This window comes from Pinus tabuliformis, chromosome 5_1 (genome assembly GCF_031772625.1).
Source record: "Pinus tabuliformis cultivar Carrire ecotype Pingquan chromosome 5_1, CPIR1, whole genome shotgun sequence".
NCBI classification, from domain to species: domain Eukaryota; kingdom Viridiplantae; phylum Streptophyta; class Pinopsida; order Pinales; family Pinaceae; genus Pinus; species Pinus tabuliformis.
In genome coordinates, this window is record NC_142305.1 from 636,432,009 (window position 1) to 636,459,003 (window position 26,995).

General features: G+C 35.9%; 1 protein-coding gene and 1 pseudogene across 1 annotated transcript; one reads left to right on the forward strand and one right to left on the reverse strand.

The window, feature by feature from the left end:
* Positions 1-451: 451 nt before the first annotated feature.
* Positions 452-1,806, reverse strand: LOC149166574 (uncharacterized). Its single transcript, XM_089431365.1, has 2 exons — positions 1,422-1,806; positions 452-1,332 (listed from the first exon to the last, which is right to left on the reverse strand). The coding sequence occupies exons 1-2, from the start codon at positions 1,600-1,602 to the stop codon at positions 1,142-1,144; spliced, it is 372 nt and encodes a 123-aa protein (XP_089287491.1). The 5' UTR covers positions 1,603-1,806; the 3' UTR covers positions 452-1,141.
* A 189-nt stretch (positions 1,807-1,995) lies between these two features.
* Positions 1,996-22,780, forward strand: LOC149166575 (uncharacterized; annotated as a pseudogene).
* The last annotated feature ends 4,215 nt before the right edge of the window (positions 22,781-26,995 follow it).

Sequence of the window (26,995 nt, forward strand, 5' to 3'; positions counted from 1 at the left end):
ATTTCTAATTTTCGATAACCATTTAAATATCTAACTATAAAAGTATACATCCACTACCCCATTCTGAGATGAAAACCTATAACTTTTCCACTCCGAAATTACATCTATTACTGCTTTAAAAATAAGTAAACAAAAAAATCATTCAAAATTTATAAATATTGAACATGTAACTTCTTAAAAATATATGTACACAACTAATTTATGAATCGAAAACATTATTAAAGAATTATGATTACTACGGAAACAATATGTTGGCATACTGTAGAGATCAAAGAATAGAATAGCCAAACCCTAACTTCGATAAACAAAGAATCCGGTTTCAATCACCGCAGGTCGACTATTAAAAAACAACCACGGCAAAAAATCAACACAGCTTCAGTGCATAATACAAAAAAGAAATAACACAGAGAATCCGATTTCAGTCACCCCAGTTCCAACAAAATGGATCGTAGAGTCATAATTTAACGGGAAGATAACCTAAAATCACGACATATATGTAGTACATATTCGCCACATAGGATTACCACAATAAAAAACACACCTGAAATTTATTTCAGCCCAACGGCTATGCCTATGCACAAACATACCATCACCGGTTACCAGACACAGGAGTTTTTCGCCATCAAAAACTCACCGCATGTTTACTGCAGAAAAAATATCTCTGACATATAAAGAGATACAAACCCTAAATCAATAGCAAGCATCAAAAAATTACTTTAAACTTCACTATTTCATTTCAATACAACTCTGGCCTTTCTGAGAGCCAGGTAGGACTGAACTTCTTCATCCGAAAGGCTTCTTACACGCTTGAACATTTCGACATTTGCATATCGAAGTTTGGTACGCGGATCCGTGTACGAAGTGGGGAACCCGGAAATGTCACAGTATTTCTTGGCAGGATACATGGAGGGCGTAGACTGAATATTCACGTAGTTGGGCTCCCCCGCAGGATGAGATTCATAGTTTTCTGACCCAATCATCTGCTTTAAACGCTTCCACTGTTTCTTCTTTGAATGGTCCTTGGGATACTTCTCCGATATTTGTACTTTCTTGAATGGCAGAACCGATGGCAATAAGATATAGGAACTGGCGAAGGGCAGATTCTAACTCAATGTTGAGGAAATTTGCCATTACCTTTCTTTCACTGTACAGAATGGTTTGCCGATTCAAACATGAGTGTTAGAATTTCAAAGTAACTCCAGACCGGCATCTCTTCCAGTTCGATAGGCATCTCTACTAGCAGTCCCAACATCCGATCCAGAGGAGTCTCTGTGTGAAGCGACTCCGGAGGCGGCGAAGGTCCCAGACAGCGACTGTAGCCGTTCCAGCTACCTATCAATCGAAAATCTCGGTGGACTTAGGGTCAGAAATTGCGGAATCCGAAAGATCGGAATCAGGTGCAGTCAGAAGAAACGACAAACCTGGACTCTTCTCGCTCGAAAGCTGCGGAATAAGAACCGGAACGTCCCCCGTATCAAGCCTCTCCCCTCCCCCCGATCGAACGAGACCCTGCCAAACTAGTGCCCGAAATGGTTGCACAAAAGGTGAAAATAGAGCTTTGTATGGTGGATAAAGGAGTGGTAAGATCCCCGCCCGTTTCATATATTTTGTCCAGTAGTGCCAGATTAAGTTTCCTTTACTTTTCTTCCAAGTCGTTCTTCTGCATATTTTCCACTGACTCAAACAAGCGTTCCAGCGGTTGATTTGTCATCTCCCGCGCCTGCTCTAGTGTTAGCGTTTCCAGATTAATGTTCGCCATTAAAACCAGGGTTTTCAATTCATTGTCCGCCATTAAAACGCTGTGAAGCCGCACAAATCCTCGAACAGTATATGGGCGGCTCATCGAAATGGTGATTGAGAAGCATTAGCGATAGCATTATCTTCCCTCTCTCCAACATTTCAAAATTTTGAGCGGGGCGAGTTTGAAATTTTGAGAGCGAAGGTTTCATTGAATGTTTGTGGGTGTCTGCATTAACTACATCCACTAGTTGCATTATGTACATTAAAGCCGCTAAGTTGAAACGGCGCTGCATGTCAAAGCGGGAGCAGCAGTGGAACCTGCCGGAGCGCTATGGAATCGCCGGAAAACCAATCATCGTGTATAAGCATGTATGGACATATATGTATTCGCAGCCGGAAAGGTATGGTCCATGCCGTCGCCGTGCTCTGTGAGACTCTGCCAGAGGTACCCTCCATAGCATTAACTTTGCTATGGAGGTGGAAATAGGAATTGCCTGGCTGGGTTGGCTTCTGTGCGCCGGTTTCTCGCCGAAAGTATTAAGAATCCACGCACTCCAATGGCTCGCCTCCCTATTTATAGAATAGGGTATCTTATCAGGCTGGAGCTAACCAGCCATATATTGGGTATTTAATGACTTCAGAGCAGCACGCCATTTAGGCTGATAACACGGGAGCGGTCAAATATTATTTAATGTCGAATTTGCCCGTTCCCGTGTTATCGCTTTAAGTCGCGTGCTGCTCTGAGGGCATTAAATACCCAATATATCGCTGATTAGCTCTTTCCATCTTATCATGCTTTCAATCTTCAACCCCACTGGTTGATTCCGTCATTAATGACATGGGTTCTCACAGAATCTATAGTGTACCATGCGTGTGTGAATTGACCAAAAAAAAAATCTGGCGATTGTGAGGTCAAACGATTGACATTGCTGTGGTTTTCGAAAACAAAAGGATTTTCACTAGCGTAGGCGTCCTCCACCTGAGCGTTCCACTTCCACCCAAACTTAATCTATGACTGTCACCCCCCAACTTCCCATGTGACGAGGAGGGTCCCGCCACTTGGCACAGCCCAACCAGGTCAATATGTGCCAACCCAATCTCAGTTGACTGGCATCATTAACCATTTGTTACTATTTTGCATGCGTTGTTCCTGGGCTGAAGTCCTTTATGTTTGGGCTGTGTCCGTTTTCAACTTTGGGTATCATGTGCGGTTTTGGTTTTAGTTTTATTTAGTAGCTTAAAATTTAATTTTATTGTTCATTATAAAGATACAAGTAATATGAAAGTAAGTTTTATTGTCAATTTAGATATTTGAAATTTTGGTGTTTGGAATAGATTTGCAAATAGTTTTACTCGTGTTCAAATTTTTGAAGGCGTCACCCATACACGTGACACTCATAGTGTAGGGTGATACAAGCAATATGAAAGTAAGGCTCAATACCAACTCCGGCCTCTAGAGTTTTGGTGTTTGCAATAGATTTGCAAGTAGTCTATCAGTAGAGAAATGTCAGCTGCAACGCAGTAAATTTAAGAAGTCTTCGTTAGTTTAGCTAGCCAATGGAACAAAAAGGAGAATGTCTGCAAAAACAGTGCCCTATAATAGTTTCAAGACAACCTATCCATGTTGATCTGAACATCCTCCCTTTAGGTTCATACAATGTATTAATAGGGATGGACTAGTTGGAAGGTCGTTGGTCCCTAGTTGGTTGTAAAGAAAAATTTGTAAGCTATCTCAGCGAGTCGGGCCAGAGAAAGGAAATTCAAAGAATCAAGAAAAGCATTAAATTACATCCTATTACAGCCAACCAGCTTTGAAGATGCATTAGAAAGCGCTGCTAGATTTATGTTGTCCAAGTAGGATACACCAATGACAGAAACAAGATGATTTGGAGACTATTTCTGTAATTCAGGATTTCGTGGGTGTTCCCTGAATCCATCCCTGGATTGCCACATAGGGGTGATATTGATTTTACCATTGAACTCCCGTTTCGAAAGCTCCTTACCCCATGAGCATTCTCGAGTTAACAAAACTCAGAATGTAGCGTCAGGAACTTTTGGATAAATGATACATTCGTCGTAGTGTGTCTCCTTGGGGAGCCCTGTGCTATTTGTGAGAAATAAAAACGGAATCTTAAGACTATTCATTGATTTAGGTCAGCGAAATAAGCTGACCATCAAAAATAGTACCCTTTACTCTTTGTGAGAAAGAAGAACGAAACCTTAAGACTATGCATTGATTATGGTCGGCTAAATAAGTTGACCATAAAAAATAAGTACCCTTTACCCCGAATTGAGAATAAAAAATAAGTACGCTTTACCCCGAATTGACAATTTGTTTGGTCAGGGGTCAACGTATTTTCACAAATTAATTTAAGATACAGTGACATTAATTAATTTAAGATCCAGTGACATTACTTTAAGATTCGGTTACCACCATATCAAAATAAAGAATGAAGACATTTGCAAAACAACATTCCTTCATGACCCTGGCATTTTTCAGCCATTTCTAGATAGATTTGTAGTGAGGGAATTTTTCGCTGGAATCCACTATTTTTCTTGTTTTTTTTTTGGTTTTTTTAATATATATATTTTTTTCTTTTTATTTGTTTTATTTTTGTAAATTTGGCATTGTTGGATAAGCTATTGAACAGCCATTTAACATTTAGAAATATTTTCTCTTTTTCTTTTTAATATGTTTTATTTTTGTAAATTAGGTATTGTTAGGGAGAGTATATGATAATCATGTCTAAAAATAACAAAGAAATAAGACAGACAATTAAACTAGTAATTTAACATTTAAAAGTGCCTTAACAATGCACCTGTCAAATTTCTCAAAATCATTCAAAAAATTCTATTGTTTCCTGAACAAAATTGTGACCCGTTTAATCTACGCGCGAAAAAAAAACATATAGATCGGGATTCGATGCGCGAAAGAAAACATATAGACCGGGATTCGATGCGCGAAAAAATACGTATAGACCGGGATTCGATACTTTGACCTCAGAGCTCAGCGAATCAAGCGAATTATGCATTTTCGTTTTCTCGATAATTGTAAAAAGAGAAGTTTGATTTTTTCATGGCATGACCAGATGCAGGTCATTGTACAGTATGCAAGTCAAGAATCGGGTAAATTTCATTGAAAATATATATAATATATACGCCATGGCGTAGTCAGCGTGCTGCGAAGCCCTACTCTGATTTCTAAGCTATAACAACCTGTGAGTGTTTGAGCTACCGGTACAACAAACAAGAATAGAATAACAACCTAACAACCGGTTAACAACAAACAAGAATAGAATAACAACCTAACAACCTGTGAGTGTTTAAGCTACCGGTTAACAACAAACAAGAATAGAATAACAACCTGTGAGTGTATTTTTTGGTAGGTCACGGGTGGTGGTGGTGGCGGCGGCGGTGGCGGTGGCTCTTTCGCTTGCACTCCTACTTTCATCGAATCTATAGAACAGGGCGCAGGGGCTAATAATAATAATAATAGAAGAAAAGTATTTGAAAAATATTTGGAAAAGTTGGAAAGTATTTAGCATATCATGATTTGGAAATGTTAAGAAAAGTATTTATATTTATATTTATATTAGAATTTTTTTAATTTTTAATTAAGAGTATTATTAATTTATATGACTTTATATTTGTTAATGTAAAATGTTATTAAACTCTATAAATTTTAATAAGAAATTTTCTTATTATATAACTTAATGTGAAATTTTATTTTGACAATTTTACTATTTAATAAAAAAATATTTATAATCTTTTATTGAATATTGCTTGATAATAATTTTGTAAAATCATTCTCATTATTCCATTATTCCAGACATCATTTGACATGTTGTGAATTTTGGATTTAAGAGTTAACTTTGGGAATTCGACACTTCGCTTTTCGAAATTTCACCATTACCTTTTCGACTTTGAAATTATGTTTTTTATATTTCACGTTATGTTTTTTATATTTCACGAGCCACTGACCATTCGGTCTTTCTAACTTTGAAATTATTTCTTTTTTACTTAAAAACCAATTCACGGTTCATTTTCGAATTTAACTTTTAACCTTTTTTTTAACTCTTTATTTTTTTGGTTGGCCTTTTCTAAAATTTAAATGTTAACGTTTATATTCTGCTTTCTAAATACAGTTGTTATCTTTTTGGATTATTGGAGGGATGGGATTTTGCATTTATAAGAGCAGGCATAATTATTCGAGCGATGGGATTTTTTTGAAGCGATTTCTTCTTTGTTCAAGGCGGATAACAGAGCTACATTCCGTTGCAGTCGTGAAGTTTTCTTTAAGTATGGAAACCATGGCCACGCCCAATTGATTCAGGGCGAGAAATAAATGGGAGCACAGTTAGCATGGAACGACCTAAAGTCTTGTTTATAATTATTTTTCGGCAACTATGGGTAGAATTTATTGATACTTTTATGTCTGAGCATTTTCTCATCAACATTCGTCGATCCTCACCCATCGCTAGCCAATTAGATTTTCTTCTCATATATAAACACAAATAAGGGTTACAATTTTGATAAACCCTTGCATTCAGTATAATGGTGAAACAGAGCGCACCAATAGATTAGAAATACATCTTAACAACGAAGGTACTGAATGCACCAATAGTTTAGAAATACATCTTAACAACAAAGGTAATGAAGACAATGACCATGTGTCATACTGGCATACGTAAAGAGTCTTGTTTTTTTGCTGACCTTGTTTGGTCCAATGAGAATATGAGAGATTATAATATTATTATGATTATAATAGAACATGCGTGGTGGTGTTACATTGTACTTACGTCTATGACCAGTGGAGATTTTTGGAAGTTTCCTTTTGTGTATCTTAAGAAGTTTCCAGAATTCATGTTTATGGTAATTGAGATTTTAGCTTGTTTTAGTTTTTAAAGATTTTATATAATTTATATATTGATTTTATATAGCTTTTGATATTAAGAATAAATATTGAGTTTGTTTGCTTCTTCGTAACAAAATTTGATATTATCTATATAAATTTTATTAGTCAAATTGTCAATTTTATATGATTAATTATTTATATTTTATTTTTTTATTAAGATTATTTCTTAGATTACCATGTATATATTGATATATGTACTATTATTGTGAAGAAATGTGAAAAACCTTAAGTATTATAAATAAAGAGAATAAAATGATATGCAATTTTTCTTTTCTTTTAATCATTTTCTTATGAGGGGGAGGAGAGGAGAAGGGGGAGGAAGCGATGAAGAGGGAGCATGGTAGGCATGTGGAGGAGTAAGAGGAGAGGGAGGATGAGGAGAAGGGGATAGGATGAAGTGGAGGAGTAAAAAGGCAAAGGTTGAGAAGGGAGGTGAGTTAGCAAGTGAGGGGAGCTGGGGGGAGGAGAAATAGGAGGAGGAGGAGGGAAAGGTAGAGGTCAGGGAAGCAGAGGAGGTAAAAGGGTGAGGATAGGGGAGGGGGGAAGAGGATAAATAGGGAGGTGAGGTGAGGTAAGGTGGAGCTATGAGGAAGGGGAGGGAAAAGGACAAGGAGGAGGGTTAGGACATGGAGATGAAAGTTTAGGTGGAGGATGAGAAGGAGGAGGAAGATTTGGTGGGTAGGAGAGGAAGGGAGTGCATGAGGAGGAGAAGGAAGGTGGAAGGGAGATAAGAGAGGCGGGGATAGCGAAGAGGAATGGAGGAGGAGGAAGAGGGATAGGAGGGATGGAAAATGAGGAAGAAGTGAAGGAGAGATAGAAGGGAGGAGGGTCAAGTGGGGAAGACTATCAAGAATAGGGGGAGGGGGTACTGATGACAATGAGGAAGATGAGGGGGAGGGTGAGGTTGAGGTGGGAGGAGGAGTTGGAGGAAAAATAGGAAGCAGAGGGAGTGGGGAGCAAGGAGGAGTTGGAGGTAAAAGTGGAGGAGACAAAGGAGTGGGGAGTAGTTGTAGGAGGATCAAAAGGAGGAGGAGGATGAGGAGGAGTTGAAGGGGAGAGATAAGAAGATGTGGGAACACAAGGGGAGGGATGGGGAAGAGGCGGAGGAGATGGTGGAGGAAAAGGAGTAGTGGGGGAAAGAGAGGAGGGAGGAGGTGGTGGTGGTGGTGAAGGATAAGGAGCAAGAGGAGGACGTTGGGTAAGGGGAGAGGAGGGAGTGAGGAGGAGGAGGATGAGGTAGGGAGGTGGGTTAGCAAGTGAGGGGAGGTGGGGGGAGGAGAAATAAGAGGAGGATGGAATGGTAGAGGTCGGGGAAGTGGAGGGGGTAAAAGGGTGAGGCCAGGGGGAGGGTAAAGAGGACAAACTAGGAGGTGAGGTGAGGTAAGGTGGAGCTATGAGGAAGGGGAGGGAAAGGGACAAGCAGGATGGTCAGGACATGGAGATGAAATTTTAGGTGGAGGATGAGAAGGAGGAGGAAGAGTTCGTGGGTGGGAGAGGAAGGGAGTGCATGAGGAGGATAAGGAAGGTGGAAGGGAGATAAGAGAGGCGGGGATAACGAAGAGGAATGGAGGAGGAGGAAGAGGGGTAGGAGGGATGGAAAATGAGGAGGAAGTGAAGAAGAGACAGAAGGGAGGAGGGTCGAGTGGGGAAGACTAGCAAGAAGAGGAGGAGGTGGTACTGATGACAAGGAGGAAGATGAAGGGGAGGGGGAGGTTTGGGTGGGAGAGGAAAAGAGTGAGGGTGGGAAGCGAGGAGAAAAAGAGGATGTGGGTGGTTGGGGAAGGAAGAGGAGGCAGAGGGAAGAGGAGGTTGTGGGGGGTGGAGGAGACACCGGGGGGAGTTGTAGAAGGAGAAAAACTAGGAGGAGGAGGTGGGGGAGATGGTTGGGGGGAGAGCTTCGAGAGGAGGAGGATATGGAAGGTGAGGTGGGGGAGGTGGTGGGTAGATAGAAAGATGGGGAGGATGGGGATGGGGGAAGAGGGGCAGGGAGAGGAGGTGTAGGAGGTTGCATTTGTGAAGGTGGAGGAGTTGGAGGGGAATTTGGAGGAGGAGGAGGAGGAGTAGGATGAGGCATAGGAAGGATTGGGGTGAAGGAGGAGCGAGAAGGAAATATTTCAACAAATTTATATCATAAAAATTCACATTATAAAAACAATCTAAATCATTTAAATGAAAATTGTCGTGTATTTCAAAAGCCTCCTTAGACATTAAGGTAGTGAGGGAATTTCCCCAAATGCACCTACAATTGTAGTGTGAAATACACATATAAGTACCATGTGCTTAATATATTAGAAACTTCCACAACAACATTTGTAAACTACTCTTTAAGACGAAAATGGGAAAAGACAGTTGCTTGGAAAATGTTAAGATAACTCAAATTAACAAAAATCCATTGCTTACCTCGAGTGTGATACCTTGGGAAAACGATATTGACATTAGCATATCCATCTCCTTTGACATCATTGAACCTTACCAACTGTGCTACTATACTACATCAAATGTTCAATTGATCATGCTTTTAAAATAATTGAGAATGATCATCACTGCTTTTATCCACAACTCACGAGAATTAGAGTCCTTGTGATGTCATGACATCTACGTCGAGGGATATGGCTTTGTATAGGCAAGAAAATATACATCTTCTATCTAATCACAAAGACAATTTGCTGCAATTTGGTTGTCTGCTTTTTCTTTTCCTGAACAATAATAAAAGTCAATGGGTAATTCCAAAAAGTCAAAGGGTTCACTTTTGATTTAAATAAATAAGTACAAAATCCAAATGTGAATTCAAAAAAGAAAATAGTTGCGTACATAGGAAAAAGGTAGTAACATAACTCTCAAATTCAAAATGTTAATTCCATTTCATGACTTGTCCCGAGCTTTTTCTCAATCTACACAATGAAAAGAAATCGAAAAATAAATGTAGGAAAACTATGAATAACATACAATGTGCTTGGTAACTATTTAGTATTACTAACATCATATTGGAAATTAAAAATCAGTGTTATGATTAACAAATAAAAGAGTAAACTTTTTCCTATTAAAAAGAAAATAAAAATCTCTTACAAAATATGACATTTTATAAAAAGATTATCTAATTATTATGTTTACATTTCAAAATAATTTAGTTTATATATTTATTTACTTATCCCTTAAAAAACTAAAGCTTTATTAGATTTTATTTGGTCATTTGATAAAAGTTGATGATAAAAAATTATCTTTATGAAATTACTTATTGTAAAATAATTTTAATTACCAAGTGGAGATTGTGGGATTATCCTGTGAAACCTAGATATAAGAGAATTATTTGTGTGGAAATAAATATGTTGTAGAGTGAACTTTTGCATGTAGTGAGCCATATCAAAACTAAGGCCAATTATCATCTTACAACAAAACAATCTTAGTTCTATTGTGATATATTTCTTTGAAATGGTTAAATCACTTAGAAACATTCATTTCCAATTAATGAAAAATTCCATGATATTGTTTTATTTTCTACACATTCATGTCTATTGCCCTTTGTGGTTTTCTTTTCCTTACAGAGAGATATTTACACAGTTTCTTCTCTCTTTATTTCTATATATAAGTGGATTCTGAGTGGATGCCTAATTTGAATAAGTTGGCAGGGTAGGTGTTGCATGTGTTGAAATACTTCTAGTTAGGCTTGAAGGGGATCATAATGACTACAAAAAAAGAGGAATATTTTAGATACACAATATAAGCGAGTAAACAACTTATTCAAGTTTATTAGGTAGAGTGTAGGGAGAAAAGAAAAAAAAAAGCCCATATAGTACTTAGATGGAAACTATGGTCAGTTGAAAAGCATATTTGAGATTATGTTATTATCAAAGAATAATCCAAAATTCAAATTAATGCATAAATGATATTGTGTGGTTGGAATGCATATGAGAAGGGGTTAAATAAATATCTAGTAAAAATGATGTAATAAGGTGTGAATTCAAAATTTGGACATCATCAAAGATACCTCTAACTAGTGAATGACCACATGGAATTATCTAAGGGAGAAATATCTCCAATAAAATGAATTTGTAAGTGTAGATATTTCTCAAAAATAATATAGTTCCAATACGACACTGCAAGGGCTTTGAGTGAGGAATAAATTTGCAAAATAATGATTTATGGATCTGTGAAGAAGATTTCCTGGTGAGCACTCATGTGCTATCATAATGAAGATAATGATGTATTGGAGAAAGGATAGGACATTGTAGAAGAAATGATGGTGTATATAGAGAAGTGCAAGGGCTTCCTGCGCATCTAGCTTCTTTAGAGAATCTTCAACTTGGAAGAAAAATGAAGGATTTACCTTATGATAGGTGGGACAACCGAGAAGAAAGGTAAGATTAAGGAACATAAAGATGCTAATATATTTATATTAAGAACTAGTTATCCTCAAAATAATAGGAGGAAAAGGATGAGAATGAAATAATTTGAAACAATTATGTATCAATTTATACACATAAAGGAGCAAATGGTGAATCACGCATATGTTTGGCAGGGTACTAAGTTATCTTATTTAATGCTTGAAGTAGTCATGTATAACACAAGAAAGGTGGGGAGTTCTCATTCATTACGAATTTAATAACCCTTGAAGGGGAAGGGACATGAGTATGTGGAGAGAAAATAGAGAGAGTAGTGAAGGATAGTATAAGAGCTCTTAGTAGGACAACCATTGCTCCAAAATCAAGAAGATTATAAATTCTTGAAGGTAACAAATATCCATCTTGTGGAAAAATGTGAGGAAGCTATTGAAGAGGAGCCTTAAATTATAACATGGATGATATATAAAAAAATTAAGTGAGTAGAAATTAAGAAGAACATGAGATATTGTTTAATAAAACTAAAATATGGGGAATAACCATAGAGAATAAAGTTGTAGCTCATTGAAATTTGGCATGTTGTGAGACTCTATGACATTGTATTGATCACAATCCTCAAAGCTAAGGGTGTGTACTTTTCATGATATTTCGTATTTGAAATGATGAAAGGAAATTGACGATGCATGGATGTAATTATATTACAATTTAGTAAATGAAACATTGGATTCTTCTTTTGTTTCATTATATATGTTTATGCATGTTAGAGTATATTTCAATTTCATGGTTTTTTTTTTATCACAATAAGAACTAAGGAATTTGTTTTTGTAACTATATACTACAAATATGACCATTTTTAGTATAAAAGTTGAAGTAGGTGGTAATATAGGTGTTACCTATATTAGACTGTGTGCATTGTTGAATATATATCTCCCTATTAGAGAAAATTGAAAAATGATTACCTTTCCCATTAAATTTTGTGTATTTTGTTAGATTTAAATATATTTTGATCTCTTTCCTAAAATATTTTTATTCATTTGTCACTAACCATCTAAAATTTTATTTTGATACTGCAATATCATTCTCTTCCAAATCACATGGAAGGTGTCCCTCATATTTCACATTCATTAAATGGGGGGTTTTGGTGAATAATGAGGTTAGTGAAACATTAATATATGTATTGTGGTTTTATTATACTTTCAATTGTATATTTAAATTCCATGCATAAAGAGAGAAATGAGAATGTATTCACATTTTGCACAATTTTAATAGAAAAATATTTCAGAGACTAAACATATGAGTGAAAGTTCTTCAAATTGAAATCAACATCACACTAGAGTTCAATAAAAGGCCTCCAGATATAACTTGCCATCGATTAGACAAAACAAAAAGAAAATGAAAAAAATTAAATATTAAAAAAAATTACAAATATATATTTATGCACATTAATATAAATATTAGTCATTAAAAAAAAATGGAAAACATAATTTACAAATTTAAAATACATATAATTGAATTTGTGAAAACATATTTATGCTTTCTTAATTTTACTATGTTGATAAGTTTGTATATCTTGGAATAGGAATTCTATAATTTTAATTTAATCGTTAATGACTAATAGATGGATGCTAGGATTATTTTTTATATTAGCCATGCATAGAGAGTTGATATTTATTTAAAATGTAGTTTTGACACATTTTCATTTTCAATTTAATTAAAAAATGGTTTCAAAATTGAATTAAAATATACTATATCTAAAATATTTTTAACTATAAAATAATTAATTTGTTTTATTATAACAAGGGTTGTGTGATAACAATCAAAACTCTAAACCCATTATACATGTGACATTGTCCACATTAAAAAAATCATAAAATTTAACTGAAGTATAACTTAATTATTATTATAAAAGTAATTAATATAAGAGTTATATAACATATAACAATATTTTTAGCCTTGTAGATCCACTCCCACTTCCCGTGGATACTCTTAAATTGTAAATAACTCTTCTTACCATGTGCTAATACCATGGTTTATCAATACCGCATTCTCAATGTGACTTGTATTGATATGACATTTTGTCAAATAAATTAATTTGAGATAAATTAATTAAAAGATCATACCTAAATTGCACACAAATTTTATTATCATGTATCATTACTACTATGGATATTCCAGCATATTCCATGGAAGTTAAATTTCTGCCACCAACATAATAATTAAGTTATTACTATGGAATATCTACTTTGTCTATTAGCATAACAATAGTCATATCTATTTTGGTATTTATTTCCAATTTAAATAAAATAAAATAAAAAATAAAAAATAAATAAAAATAAAAACAATAATACATTCAAATTAAATTAAGATAAACTATGAAAGCCATATAAATAAAATTAATGGTAAGTACAAATTGACATCAATAGATGGTAAACATCAAAACAGGATAACCCTCTCATTTCGTGGGCTAAAAAAGACATAAAAATGAAATAAATTATAACTTTATTATATATTATGTTTGCATTATCTAAAAAAATAAAATAAAAAGTTAGGCCCTAAAGAGCTACAACTTTCCATTCACCCCAATTTTGCAAAAGTGGGGATTTGGGTAGCTAATTTTCCCTCCTCATTTGGATTACAATGAGATTCTCGCTTTCGTTGGCCATTATAGCATGATATTGGGATTAATTTTGAGAGATCGGATCCCATTTAATAATTCAATAATATTTTTTCTATTTTCTTTGTTTCCATATGCTCAATGATAATCATAATAGTCATATGTAATATAGGAGACTTGTTTGCAAACTATCATATTATTTGAAGTTAAAATTCAATAGTCCACACATAGTGTTATAGGTAACTCTTCTCATTGTGTTTTATGTTTTTTTACATTGCATTTTCTCGAGAATCCTTTCCCTCTTGATTTTATTGGTTCATTTTTGGGAAGTGTAATAAATTTTGGTTCAAAAAGTATCGATTTTGGTTTTGGGATTTGAAGTAATAGTATTAAAATTCTCAATTTTGGTCAAAAGATTGGAAATTATAATTTCACCATTATATATATTACCATATTCCATTATTATAATTTTTGTATCTAACTATTGGAGTAGAATAGACTTTCATTTTAATTTGTGGCATCCATATTGGTGGTGTTGTGTTTATGTTCACTGAAGAAAACTTAGATGTTTTTGTCTGATTCTTTAAGTCTACATTTTTCTACAACACCTTTGTTGGCCCTATTATTAGTTGGAATAAATTTATACTCTAGATTAATGCATTGAAATTTTTAGGGTAAAATTTTTTCCCATGGCTAAAATTTGAGGGTTCAAAATTTTGAGGCGGTGAATTTTTATATCAAAATAGTGATTAATAATGTTTATCCAAAATATTAAATAAAAAAAATTATATCATATATCATTACCCACTCTAAAATAAAAGGGTAATCCATAGAAAGAAGGATTTCCCTCCCTATATAATAACCAAACATCCAATTGGCCTTCATTTTTAGAGTCCAACTATTTTAGTAAGTAGTTTGCCCAAATCTCTAAAAAAAGGTTGTTTTTTAAGCTAGGTTTCTTATATTTTATAAAATCAAGGTTTTTTGGCAATTATATCTCACATAATTTTAATTCACGGCATCCTTTTTCAGTCTCCCATAGAATTTCAATTTCTCTCGTGTATTTCCTTAGGTGTTTTATCGGTTTTTATGAGAACAATTTCAATGAATAATTCAAGCCTTTATGGGATTTTATGGACTGAAGGTAACTTCTATACATTATATACCCATACCTCTTATATTAATTCCATCATTTCTACATGCTTATACCATTGATGTATCAATTCTTATTCCGGTGCACCTAATTGACGAGAAGATAATTGAGGAGGAGGAGATTGTGTTGATAGTAGAATTCTAGAGTATCCTTCAATGTATATAGGTATATTTTTTATTTTTTGCATTTTATGAGGACCCAACTATAGGTCCTCTAACTAATACTACACTCATTCAAATAATTTCACTAATTTTCATAACAAGGAAAATTTCAGGGTTATAAAACATCATAAGCATGAACATAAATTAACTTAATCTACAACATGTATAACTTGTAACAATTTATCTGCAACATGTATAACTTGTAATAATTTACATAAATAAAATAAATGACTGATAATACTTGTTCCAATAGCTTAGTTGAGATTCTCCTAAGCTCCTGACTCTGTTGGGATGCTCCTCTTGACTGCCTGACTGGCTTTGCCTCCCAACCAACTAGAAAATAATTCCTAGCCCAAAGAACCTCCAAAGGTTCCCTAGCCCTCCGAGCCCAAGTCCAACCAGACGTAATGTGTCCAAGTTTAACAAAAACTCTCCAGATCCAAGTTTTATATCCCATCTTTATCTCTCCATTCTCTCCCTTCACTTTCTCCACATTCCTCCCTCAAAGAAAAATCCTCCAAAACAAAGCCAAGACCAAGGATTCCCCCTTCTCATCTCATCATCCTTCCCCTTTTATGTCTCTTCCTCCCATCCACTTCAACCACCTATCATTAATTTTATGACTACCCCCTCATCCTTTCATTTAGTATCCTTGACTTTTCTTACCATATCTTGTTCAAGTAGATTTGAGATGACATATTGGGGATAAGATATGAATATTTAATTTGGAAATTAATTGGAGAAGACCATATCTTCTCCCAAGTAGATTTTGAGAAGACACCTTGGGATATGGATATTTAATTTGGAATAAATGGAAGGAGAACATATCCTATCCAAAATTAAATTTGGGAAGACAAGTTGGGAATTGAATAATAACAATAATAAAATTTATATCACTAAATAAAATTACAGTTTCACAAATATAGGTATCTACCAATATTTCTTGATAATTATAAGTCAATATTTTTAGGTAATTTAAACACTAATAAAATTTGGATGATAATATTAAGTAGGGCATTACATATGCCCCTCCTTCAAAAAACTTTGTCCCGAAGTTAGAGTGAAAAGGATACAAGGAGTTCGAAAGAAGTTCGACAATAAGGCATAACAAAATAGAGAGAGATTTATAGTAGTAAAATTTAATAAGTCAGAAAATGATACTACTTCCCATCAAGAGTCTCCAACTAATCTATATCCTCCTATCCTTCCTAACCTACTCCTGTTCCTACCCTATCCATCCTCTGCTATTATATACTATGGCATCAGCTATAACAATCTAACCACTGATAAAACCAATATGGCGGAAGCGTCAACTATATCAACCTAACTTCCCTAGCAGGCAACTGGTAATCGTCATCACACATCTAGGGGAGTGTGTCCATCACTGCCCTCCCATGATTCTAGGTTTGGAGGTTACACGGTGGGAAATGCCTCCACCCCTCCTTACAACTAGGGCCAACACCCTAATATGGACCACACTAAAGTGTTGGTTGGATAATTGTCATCGAATAATCCAGTCAGGTAGTCTTGTCACTTGCCATTTACATTTTACCCATATCATAAGAGTGCATATCAAGTAGATACCAAATGTAATATAACAATGTACATCATACCATTCCTCATTGGATGTCTCGACCTTCCCCAATGGAAGAGTAGATCTTGGTTATCATATAGTTCTTTCCAATCTGCAGGTTAGTTCTCATCCATGCATATATATAACAACAAAATAGATATAGATACATGATCTTAAACATCATATTATTAAGTCTAGTATCCACGTGTCAATTTTGTATTTCATACTAGAAATAAATCTTACATTAGATAAATCATAATTTCACTAAGTCATTCATTAGATAAATCATATCTACTTAAGCCATACATGAAACAACAATAACTTTGATAAGTCATGCACTAGATAAATCATAACCAAGTAAGTCATACATTAGGTCATACATCAAAAATTTCAATCATCAATACCTAATCTATCTAATGATTTATATAAGTAGTTTCATTTGTCTAACTAAATGCATCAATATTACATAGCGTTCATCAATAAATAACATGGAAATGCAAATAGAACATTAGCATAGGTAGCTATCTAAGTCAAAATGGACATCATAAATGGTCAAATGTGAGGGGTAATTGCGACATATAGCCTTTGTGTCCTCCCGGGTAGCAAATCTTGGGTTAGACTTGTCCCATTGTATCTTAACTTGGTCCACCAAGTGATGCCTGAGCTATCGAACCCTATGGTATAATATGCATACTGGTTTGATCAAATTGTTATGGTTCCTACGTCTGAGACCTATAATTCCCTCTAGTCGATTTTGTGGGATTCATCAAAAACATAATTTTATAGGACAGATACATAAAAACATCATGATTTTTATGCAAGTGGGGTGGTAGTACAAGACAATACGACACTGGTCCAATTTTCTCTTTGATTCAAATAGTTCCTATAAATCAAGGTGGTAACTTCATACCTTTCTCAAACTGAATAGTGTTAGGAATAACTAAAAAAATAAAAGTAAAAGCTCGGTCCCCCACTTTAAAACTTCGATCGGTACTATGTGCATCAACATAACTATTTTTCCTATCTGGTGCTTCCTTTAAACTTCATTGAATCTATCTTACCTATTCCTCCATTTTTCTGAAACAATCTTATCGTGACTATTATTGTGTCTTCCATCCTTTCGTCGACTCAATGGTGTCTTGCATGGCCTCCCATAGAGAGCTTGATAAGGAGGCATCCTAATTGAATTGTGGTAATTGTTATTATAGGAAAACTCTACCAATGGTAAGTACTCTTCCCACTGAGTCTAATTATCCATGACATACATTATAAGCATATCTTCTATAACCTGATTTTCTCTTTCAGTCTTTCCATTTATTTATAGATGATATGTAGTGCTAAGGTTTAACTAAGTCCCCAACACTAACCGCAAACTTGTCCAAAATGTATATGTAAAGCGAGAGTCCCTATCAAAATGATCTTTGTGGGTAACCCATGTAGCTAGATAACTTCACCTATAAATACTCATGCCAAAATGGGAGCAGTCTCTTAGACAAGGTAGTTAGCCGCCTAGAGATACCAAATATATGGCCAAAATAGAAGATGTTAAGGTTGTTTCTCCAAGAAGAGAGCAACTCATCCTTCAAGAGTAATCCATAAAAAAAATATTTGCAAATAATGGTCATGACCACCTTTTCAAGTGGAGTGAATTCAAAGAATATGCCAAGGTAATTAGAGTCTTGTAGATAAACAACGTAACTCCTCCAAATGGAAATAGTATAAAGATGTTAGGGAATTATCTCCCAGGATCAACCAAATTGGCCATAAATAGTAATCTCACAGAAACATGTGCCACAATTGTCCATAAAGTTGTTATAACCTCCTCAAAGAAGTGGGGTGTCCTCAATCAATGTGCCAAAGTGGTTAAATGCACATGTACCAACACCTCTCCTCCAAGGAATATGATAAATAGTTCACCCTAAGAGATTGTGTAATGAGGCTAGGACACTCTCCAATATAGTAATAAAGGATCTTCCCAAACCAAGAGCAACTATATGATACAATGTGAAATAACATACCAAGTGACCAAAACCATGGGTGTCAATATAGAAGACCACCCAAGCAAGGTATGAATGCCTCCAAATGCATGAGAAGATGCCAAATGAGGGGAGTGATTTCCTCTATCAAGAAAATAACTAATCACAACATGCCACATCATAGCCAAACTATAAATATCCATTGGCATTCTTCTAACAAATCACAACCACTCTTCCATGTCATCAAGACATCCACCAAAAGGGACATCAATTATGCAACAAAGGGTGGGTGCAGTACTTCAAGGTTCACCAATCAAAAGCATGCAACAATAATACAAGTGAAACCCTATGAACACATGCAAACATGCCCAACAACTAATTCACTATGTTAAGGAGCAATAATTAACCAACAATATTTAAGGAAACTCTTAGTTGATGGATATCCCTCATCATAAATGTGCTAAGGGTAAATCAAATGTTTGAGAAATGTTATGCAAGGCCCTCAATCACATTTCAAACACCATATGTGCTAGATGCAAGCCTCTAAACAAGAAATGATGACGCCAACCAAGGATATAATGTGCATTATCTAACATGGGATGTCAATAATAAATCATAGTAACAAACCCCCATGGTTATGTGATTTCGAGGGTAACGAGACTAGGTAAGTGCACATAAGAACAACTTTCCTTAAGACACCTCAATACTTACCAGAGGTGATCAACAATGTCATGAGGGAAGTATCAAGCAGAATGTAACCACAAACCATGACTTCCCTCAATAAAAGCATTAAGCTCCATCAAATAATCCTACGATTGCAAGCTTAGTATAAAGAAGATGTTAATTGATAGTCACTTATATAAGCGCCTTTGGTAACAAGATATGCAAAAAAAAACATCAATACTCCATGTGCAGCATGCTTGGTTAGGGTTAACAAACACCATCTAGCACTGAACCTTGATTTAAAAAGGAATAACTCTTTATTCAATATTGTGAAGAAAAAAAAAATGATATGGATAAGACTAATAAAGCAACTAATGTAATAACATGATTCTAAAAGGCTAGGCAGATGAATGCCATTCACAGAGCTTTATATCTTTTTATATATAAATCCTTCATCAAGTGTGACTTATGGAACTCATGAAGGTTTTTTAGATTTATATGTTCTAACATTGAAGGGGCAGAGTGTGACACAAAGGGTGTTAAATGATGATTAGTGAGTAGATTGTAGTGGTGGTAACACTCTACCATATTAGAAGACATTATTACACAAATGCAGATTCTCTTAGTTTTCGGGAGATTTACAAGACCATATGGGAATAAGATAGAGATACCATTCATGAGAGGCACCTTATGCTGAGTTCTACAAATAACATTATCAACACATCATTTAGAGGAGTTAGGACCACATGCCACACCATTTCACATGGTTGTCTATACACTTAATCCTATAATGGTGTGTGGAGAGGCTTGGGAGAGTGCCTTTGATGATTATATAGAGGCAAACGAGGAATTCAAAGCAATTATTGTAAACACATTCACAATTGATGAGGGAAAAAGACTTTGGTAACAGTTTCTTTTATTTTTTTGAACTCAATGGCCTCTTTAACACATCTGATTTAATAGAGAATTGATTTCCCATAGCTTAGGAGAACCTCATTGGTTAGTGGAGGCTGCAAAGGGATGGGTTTCCAGAGCTTCGTTATTTTGTCATTAACTACTATCTCGGGTTGTCAATTCCTTTGTGAACAATGGGAACAGGCTTCGCTTAGGAGAGCGAAGCAGCTACTTGTAGTTCATAGAGACTGACATCACTACTCATTAAAACATGGGAACATGCTTTACTATATAAGAGTGAGGAATTTATTTGTAGTTCATAGAACCTAACATCACTATGGAATATCACCTATATATCTGAAGGGGCTAGCAAGAAGATCATATGTCAGTCCAGAAGATGCCTCACAGATAAATGAAGAGGTGGGTGCATCGTTGTAGTTGGGATTAGGTGGTGTGTAATTGAGCATATTTGAAGTTACGAATGAGTCAAACAGTGACACTGATGATGGCATGCTTGCTGATGCCAAAGAACAAGCAGAAGATCAAACAAGATTCTTCTATTTAGTACTTAAACCTGGCAAATAATATCCACCGAGAACTGTAGCATCTAATGGTCAATGCAACACCGCAACATTCAACGATACATATGCCAACATATACAACACTAAATGTTTACATTGTTAGGTGATTATTGCTTGCCCTTCAATCTAATTAATGACTGGTTGGCTCCTCCACTTTTTTAATTACTGTAAAATCATGGTCATTCTCCCATTGATGTCTGCAAGACTAAATATAAAAATTGAAAAAATTGAACATTTCAAATTGTAATGCATGTAATGTGTCATTCAATGCTATACCATGTTTGGACATAGAAGTGCACCCAACTATACTTAAAATGTATAAAATTAAAGCAACCCATTATATCGAAGACCCAAATAAGTGCAAAATTACCTCCTGGATGAGATGAGGAGATTCAATCAAACACCTGTCATTCCATAAAGGATCATTGAGATCAGCACCATGGGACTCTAACTGTGTGGGGAGGCCTCCATCGATAACACCAAAGCCTCCCACCTGCTGCAATAACTCTTCCAAGACCTTCATCCGTTCTCCACTACCAAACTTCATTACTTACCAAAAAATTGCACACAACTAGGTTCCCATGATCACAAAACCCTGCAGACAAAAACCCAATACGGTACTCCACGCCAAAAGTGTATTAATGCCAATGTTACCAAAGACCATGGGAGAGGTTTTAGAGGTTGGTAAGAAGTGATAAATAGGGCTTTCCAGAGTTTATGGGATGACATTAAAAAAATTGAAAATACTTCATTAAACAAGTAAGGGTGCGTATTTCCAAAGGCATTAGTTCCATAGGATAAAGATGCCATTTGTCATATCTGTGTCTAATTTTCAGGACCTACAGATTTGAAGGGTGTTCATAATGTTGGCTTGCTCACATTTCGCAAGTTGTGTGAAGATGGCGTGGTGTATTGGCACCCGTCACTGACATCCACTAAATTCCATTGAAATGTGTGGGTTTCAAATGCATCCAACAACACACATTTGAATAGGTTTTTCGTGTTGCTTGCTTGCTTACTACCATTTCTCTGAAGATGGCATGGTCGATATAGTCGTGGAAGATGCTCAGAAAATTTTGGAACCCTTCACTCAAGAGCAACTATTGGATATTCTGCAGGAGGCGGCGACACAACACCTAGACATATTAGAGTAGGTGTGCGCCATTGTAGACAAGGATCCTGCGCAGAGAAAGTTATTCATCTGTGGCCTTGGTTGGGATACAAATACAGAGTCTCTCAAGGCCCTCTTTTCCTAGTTTGGGGAGCTGAAGGAATTCATCGTTATTATGGACGAGAACATTGGTAAGAGTAAGGGTTATGAATTCTTTACTTTCAAGCACATGGATGGTGCTCTTAATGCCCTAAAGGAGCCCAGCAAGAAGAACAATGGCCGCATGACCGTCAGTCATTTGGACCATGCTGGATCGCAGCCTACCCAACTGGCGGCTGATGTCTCTGCCTTCAAAATCTATGTTGCGAATGTTCCCATGGACATGGTAGCAAATCACTTGTTGAAACTCTTTTCTCATTATGGGGAGATCGAAGAGGGGCCACTAGGGTTTGATAAGCAGATGGGTAGGTCGAGGGGTTTTGCGATTTTTATTTTCAAGTCGGTGGAAGCAACTAATCGTGCATTGGAGGAGCCATGAAGACTATCGATGGGCATCAGATGTTGTGTAAGATGGCCGGCAAAGCACAGAAGCTGAAGCCCGGCGGCATTAATGTTCTTGGGGAACCAAATGGGTCTAATATCAATGGCTTAAATCAGCCCGGAAATGTAATACCTTCGAACCTTGGAATGCAGTATGGTGGTATGGGGCATGGTTTTGTGAATCTGACGCCCGGGGTTAACCAGGGTTTCAATCCAATAGGAATATCTGCACATTAGGGTTTGAGTCATCATCGGTTAGGAAATTCTGCTTTATCTAGTCTCGGAGGCCACCCAAACCCTAGTGGGATTCCTGGTAGTTCCATGAATCATCCAATGAATCTGTCTTCTATGAACCCGGGTCCCTCTTCTCATGGAGGTATGCATGGTGGGTCAAGCCAAGTCCCTACATCTTTGGGGATGGGTGGTTATGGAGGGCATGGGATTACTGCATTTCAACCGGTCTTCCTGTGCAAGTGGTTTTATGATGCACAAAAGGGAATTTTCCAACCTTTTCGAAATTGATACATTTGATACTTATTTTTAGCGTTCACTTTAAGTTGTAATATACACTACGGGATGATTGCAAGGTCTTAAATCAATACATCTAGATAATTTTTACTTTGGATGGTAGGATCATTTAATTGGGATGTCATGAATATCACTACTTAGTGCATGCTTCATATATCAAGTGTGTCCTCTAATTTCTCACACGTAACTTTGTTACCCTTATACAAGGAACTTTTTAAGTTATTCCTATTATTTCATATCGGGGCTCTAATTTCATTTTATGGATTATATAATAGTCACCATGTTCTGAATTAGAAAGGAAATCATTTGGATGGAGGCATCATTTGATGCATTCCCACCTGAGGCCTCGTGAAATCTTCAGTCAAAGAGATGTGCACAATTCAGTTGAGTATGTATAATGCTACCAAGACTGCCTATTGTAATTGTAAACCAAATATGAAAAACTGCATTTTGGACTATAAAAGGGTCAAAAATTAACATTGGCCTTGTGCTATAACATTGTAAATCATATATATTGGCTGTGTAATTGTACCAAGTTCATGATTTTAATACTCCATTGTAATTAATTTTCTAGAACTTGAACTAAACAAGCGAGTTTCCATGTCTAAATATATCTTTCTTATCAAAGTCTGAATCTATCTTTCTTAGTTTAGGTCCAAAATACAAGCTTTCCAACAGAAGATTGATTTAAAATGTCATTTTATTTTGTTGTTGTTTAACTGGTAGTCTTCCTTTATTGGCATACTAGTCATTCTACAATCTAATGAGGAATTATAATGCTATAGGATGTTATTCATGTCTATGTAGCAAATAGTTTAAAAATCACTTGAATTTGTTAAGTTTGTTCAAGGGCTTCAAGCGGCACAAAAGTAGATTGCAGGGCAAAGATATGGGTAGATCCAGGTCAATGGAGATGTTGTTCATGCTTCTTATCTACATTGCACACCCCATTGCCATTGTAGATGATAAATGCGCATCTTGTAAAGCAATCGTTGTGGAGCTGGAGGATGCACTTACTAATGAAAATCCAAAAAATCACTTGGATATGTGACATCGCTTGGACTCAAGGGGTCAACATGAAGGTAAAGTGATTGATTAAAAGCTAAGCTACCAAGCCAAGTGTGGTTCGATTTTATTGAGATGGGGTCTATTTTCCAAGCCATATTTTGAGAGCTAAGTCTACCATTTATTAAAGGGGTCAAATATGCTAAGAATGGGGTTGAATCTTCTATTATGGTTGGACGAGTTCATATTAGAAAACAGAGGTCAAGATTCTCTTGTATTCTTGACTAAGAGTGTCACATTTTAAGATTTGTGTGGATCCTCCTTGCTGGTCAAAGTGTTGTACCTGAGGAGTTGAGTTTACAGAGGTTGTTGGCAGAGTTTGTGGGCCGAGTTTGTCCCTTAGTTGTTGGTCTTATTATATTACTAGAAGACACAAGTTCTACTTAGTCATCTTTGCGTGTTTTTTTTTTTAGCTGGGTCGACTTCCTCTTTACTGGTGTGGATGGAATAAAGGTCTAAATCCTCTCCTTTCTGGCTGTGTACCATTTATGGGCACAAATTTCCATATAAATCTAAGAGGGACGAGTGGTTGTACCTTTCAGTTGTTTATGGGACTGATATTTATTGAGCTGGTAGTGTTTGTCTACCAAAAAGAGTTAGTGAACTGAGGGTTGTGGAACTCTTGGATGGGCTATGTGAGAAAATGAAGGTCTGCACACTTGATAAGGCAGACTCAAGCAAAGTCAAATGGATCAAGTGGAAGATTGGGAATGTGCAGTGCTTAGCATAGAGAAGCAAGAAGCAAAGGCCCATGCAAAGGATATGTCAACGTTCTGTGGCAGCTAGTTATTAAGATCAAGAGTGATGTAGTTAAGGATACACATGGTAGTGATGAAAGAAGTTCTAAATTGTCGGTAAAATGGAAAAAAAAAAAATCATTAAATTAGTCTTAAATGAAATCAGTTCAACATAATTTTTATAATAAAAATGCTTACAAGTAATTATGAGGGTTATAAACTCTTTTAGCGAAGATTTGGGTCTAGTGGAGTTTGGGTCCATATTTTGAATCTAGGCACTGATATCACGTGTGAAGACCCAACTATAGGTCCTCTAACTACTACTACACTCATTCAAATAATTTCACTAATTTTCATAACAATGAAAAATTCAAGTTTATAAAACATCATAAGCATGAACATAAATTAACTTAATCTACAACATGTATAACTTATAACAATTTATCTGCAACATTTATAACTTGTAATAATTTACATAAATAAAATAAATGACTGATAATACCTATTCCAATAGCTTAGTTGAGATTCTCCTGAGCTCCTAACTATGAGACCACGCATTTCAATTATTATTTTTTCCAAAGGGAAAATCGTAATTTTCTCAGTGAAAACAAAATTACATATAGCAGATGCTTGATAGCATTCCATCATCTAGTCAAAGACTAATGATCATGAGTTCAATACAATATAATCAAGCATGAGAAGAAAGAGTTAAAATTTTCTCAATTTCTTCTTTTCCACCTTTCACCATTCTCCTTGAGATGGTGAGGTAGATACAATGACAATTTGTTGTCCTTATTCTATTTTTGGACTTTCCTTGCCTTAATCAGAATCTTCTGATGCATGTGGCCGTTTGAAGTCGCTAGTATCCTTTGTTTCAGGTATCCTTGCTAGTTGTGTTGAAGTGACTTGTAGATCGATTTGTTCTTGTATTAGTTCCTCCTTTTCCTCTTTCTCTTGAGTGTTTTGAGTGGGAATGGGAGTCTTCTCATCATCCTCTTCCTCATTTACTTCATTTGGGGGAAATTTCCATCCTTTGGGATGCTTAGCCATCTTCTTCTTTCTTCGTGATTCCTTCTTGGCTTTAGGGCACGTGTTTCGTAGATTTCCTATTCAACGGCATGTTCTACATCTAAATGTTGTGTTCTTGAAATCTAAGAATTGAGTCCAGTTCTGCTTTTTGTGTATCAATTGTATGCGATCTGGGAGGCCTTTACTAAGGTCCACTTCTACACATATTCGAGCAAAAGTGTAGATTCATTCCTCTAGTCTTTATGTGTCTATCTTTATGTAGCGTCCTAAAATGTTCCTGATGGCTTCAAGCACTTGATCATGCCAGAAATGTAGAGGAAGATTGTGAAGCCTTACCCATACTAGCATTTTTGATACAATCATGGTATTTGCATCAAAATCTAGGAACCATGGGGTAATGAATAGTCTTGTTGATCCCCAGAACCAAGGGCCTTCTTGTAGTACAAAATATATGTCCTCTGATGATGAAAATATTACAATGAAGAACCCTTTAGAGCATAGATGAAGTTCACAGTTTGTTGTCCAATTATGGAATATCCAATGGACAAGATCCATTGGTTTTAGCCAGAAGCTATTAAATCTACAAATAATGGCTTGGATTGCGAATTTTGTGCATAGATCATTTGTTTCAGGAATTTCTATGTTCAGTTATGGAACATAATTCACTTTTTCTACTATGTAGGGACTGGGAGTGTTGAGCGTTTGTGTTGTCTTTGCTTGAATTGTTTGTTCTCCTTGTAGAATGTTTTTGTAGGAGAGACCACCCTTGATGTGTTCTTGGTTTGGTGCAGTACCCTTAGGTAAACTAGATCCAGCAGCCCCACCTGCTGTCATTGATTTACTTGATCATGCTACTCCACCCCTCAGGCGCAGATTTAAGATGATGGTGGTTGTTGAATGAATGTCATAAAAGTGTAGATTATGTTCATCCTACATAGATCTTCCATTATAGAGAAATATATGTAGATGTGTTGGGTAGCCCAACTTGTTTATGACAATCTTCTTTAGTTGAGAAACCATATCAAATTTATGTACCCAAAGAATTGTTGTTTTTCCAGCCAGGGATTTTATAAATATTTGAACAGTCTTCTGTTGTTTCAGCTTTTCCTGATCAAAGAGAGCATAAGATGTTGGATATGATACCAACAGCAGATTCTGAATTGAGGGCCTAATGAAAGAGGGTCGATCCGCAGAGAGGGGAACCATTATCTAATGTCGTAGGAAAAAAGCTTTAGATCTAGTCTAATCACCCTTTGTTAGGGAAAATCTATCATGGATCGTCGTTTCTTCGTGTGTTTCAATGATTTAAATTTTAACTAGAGTTATTTTCATGTCTTCCTTATTCCAACATAATGGAAATTCCATATAATGTTTTCAT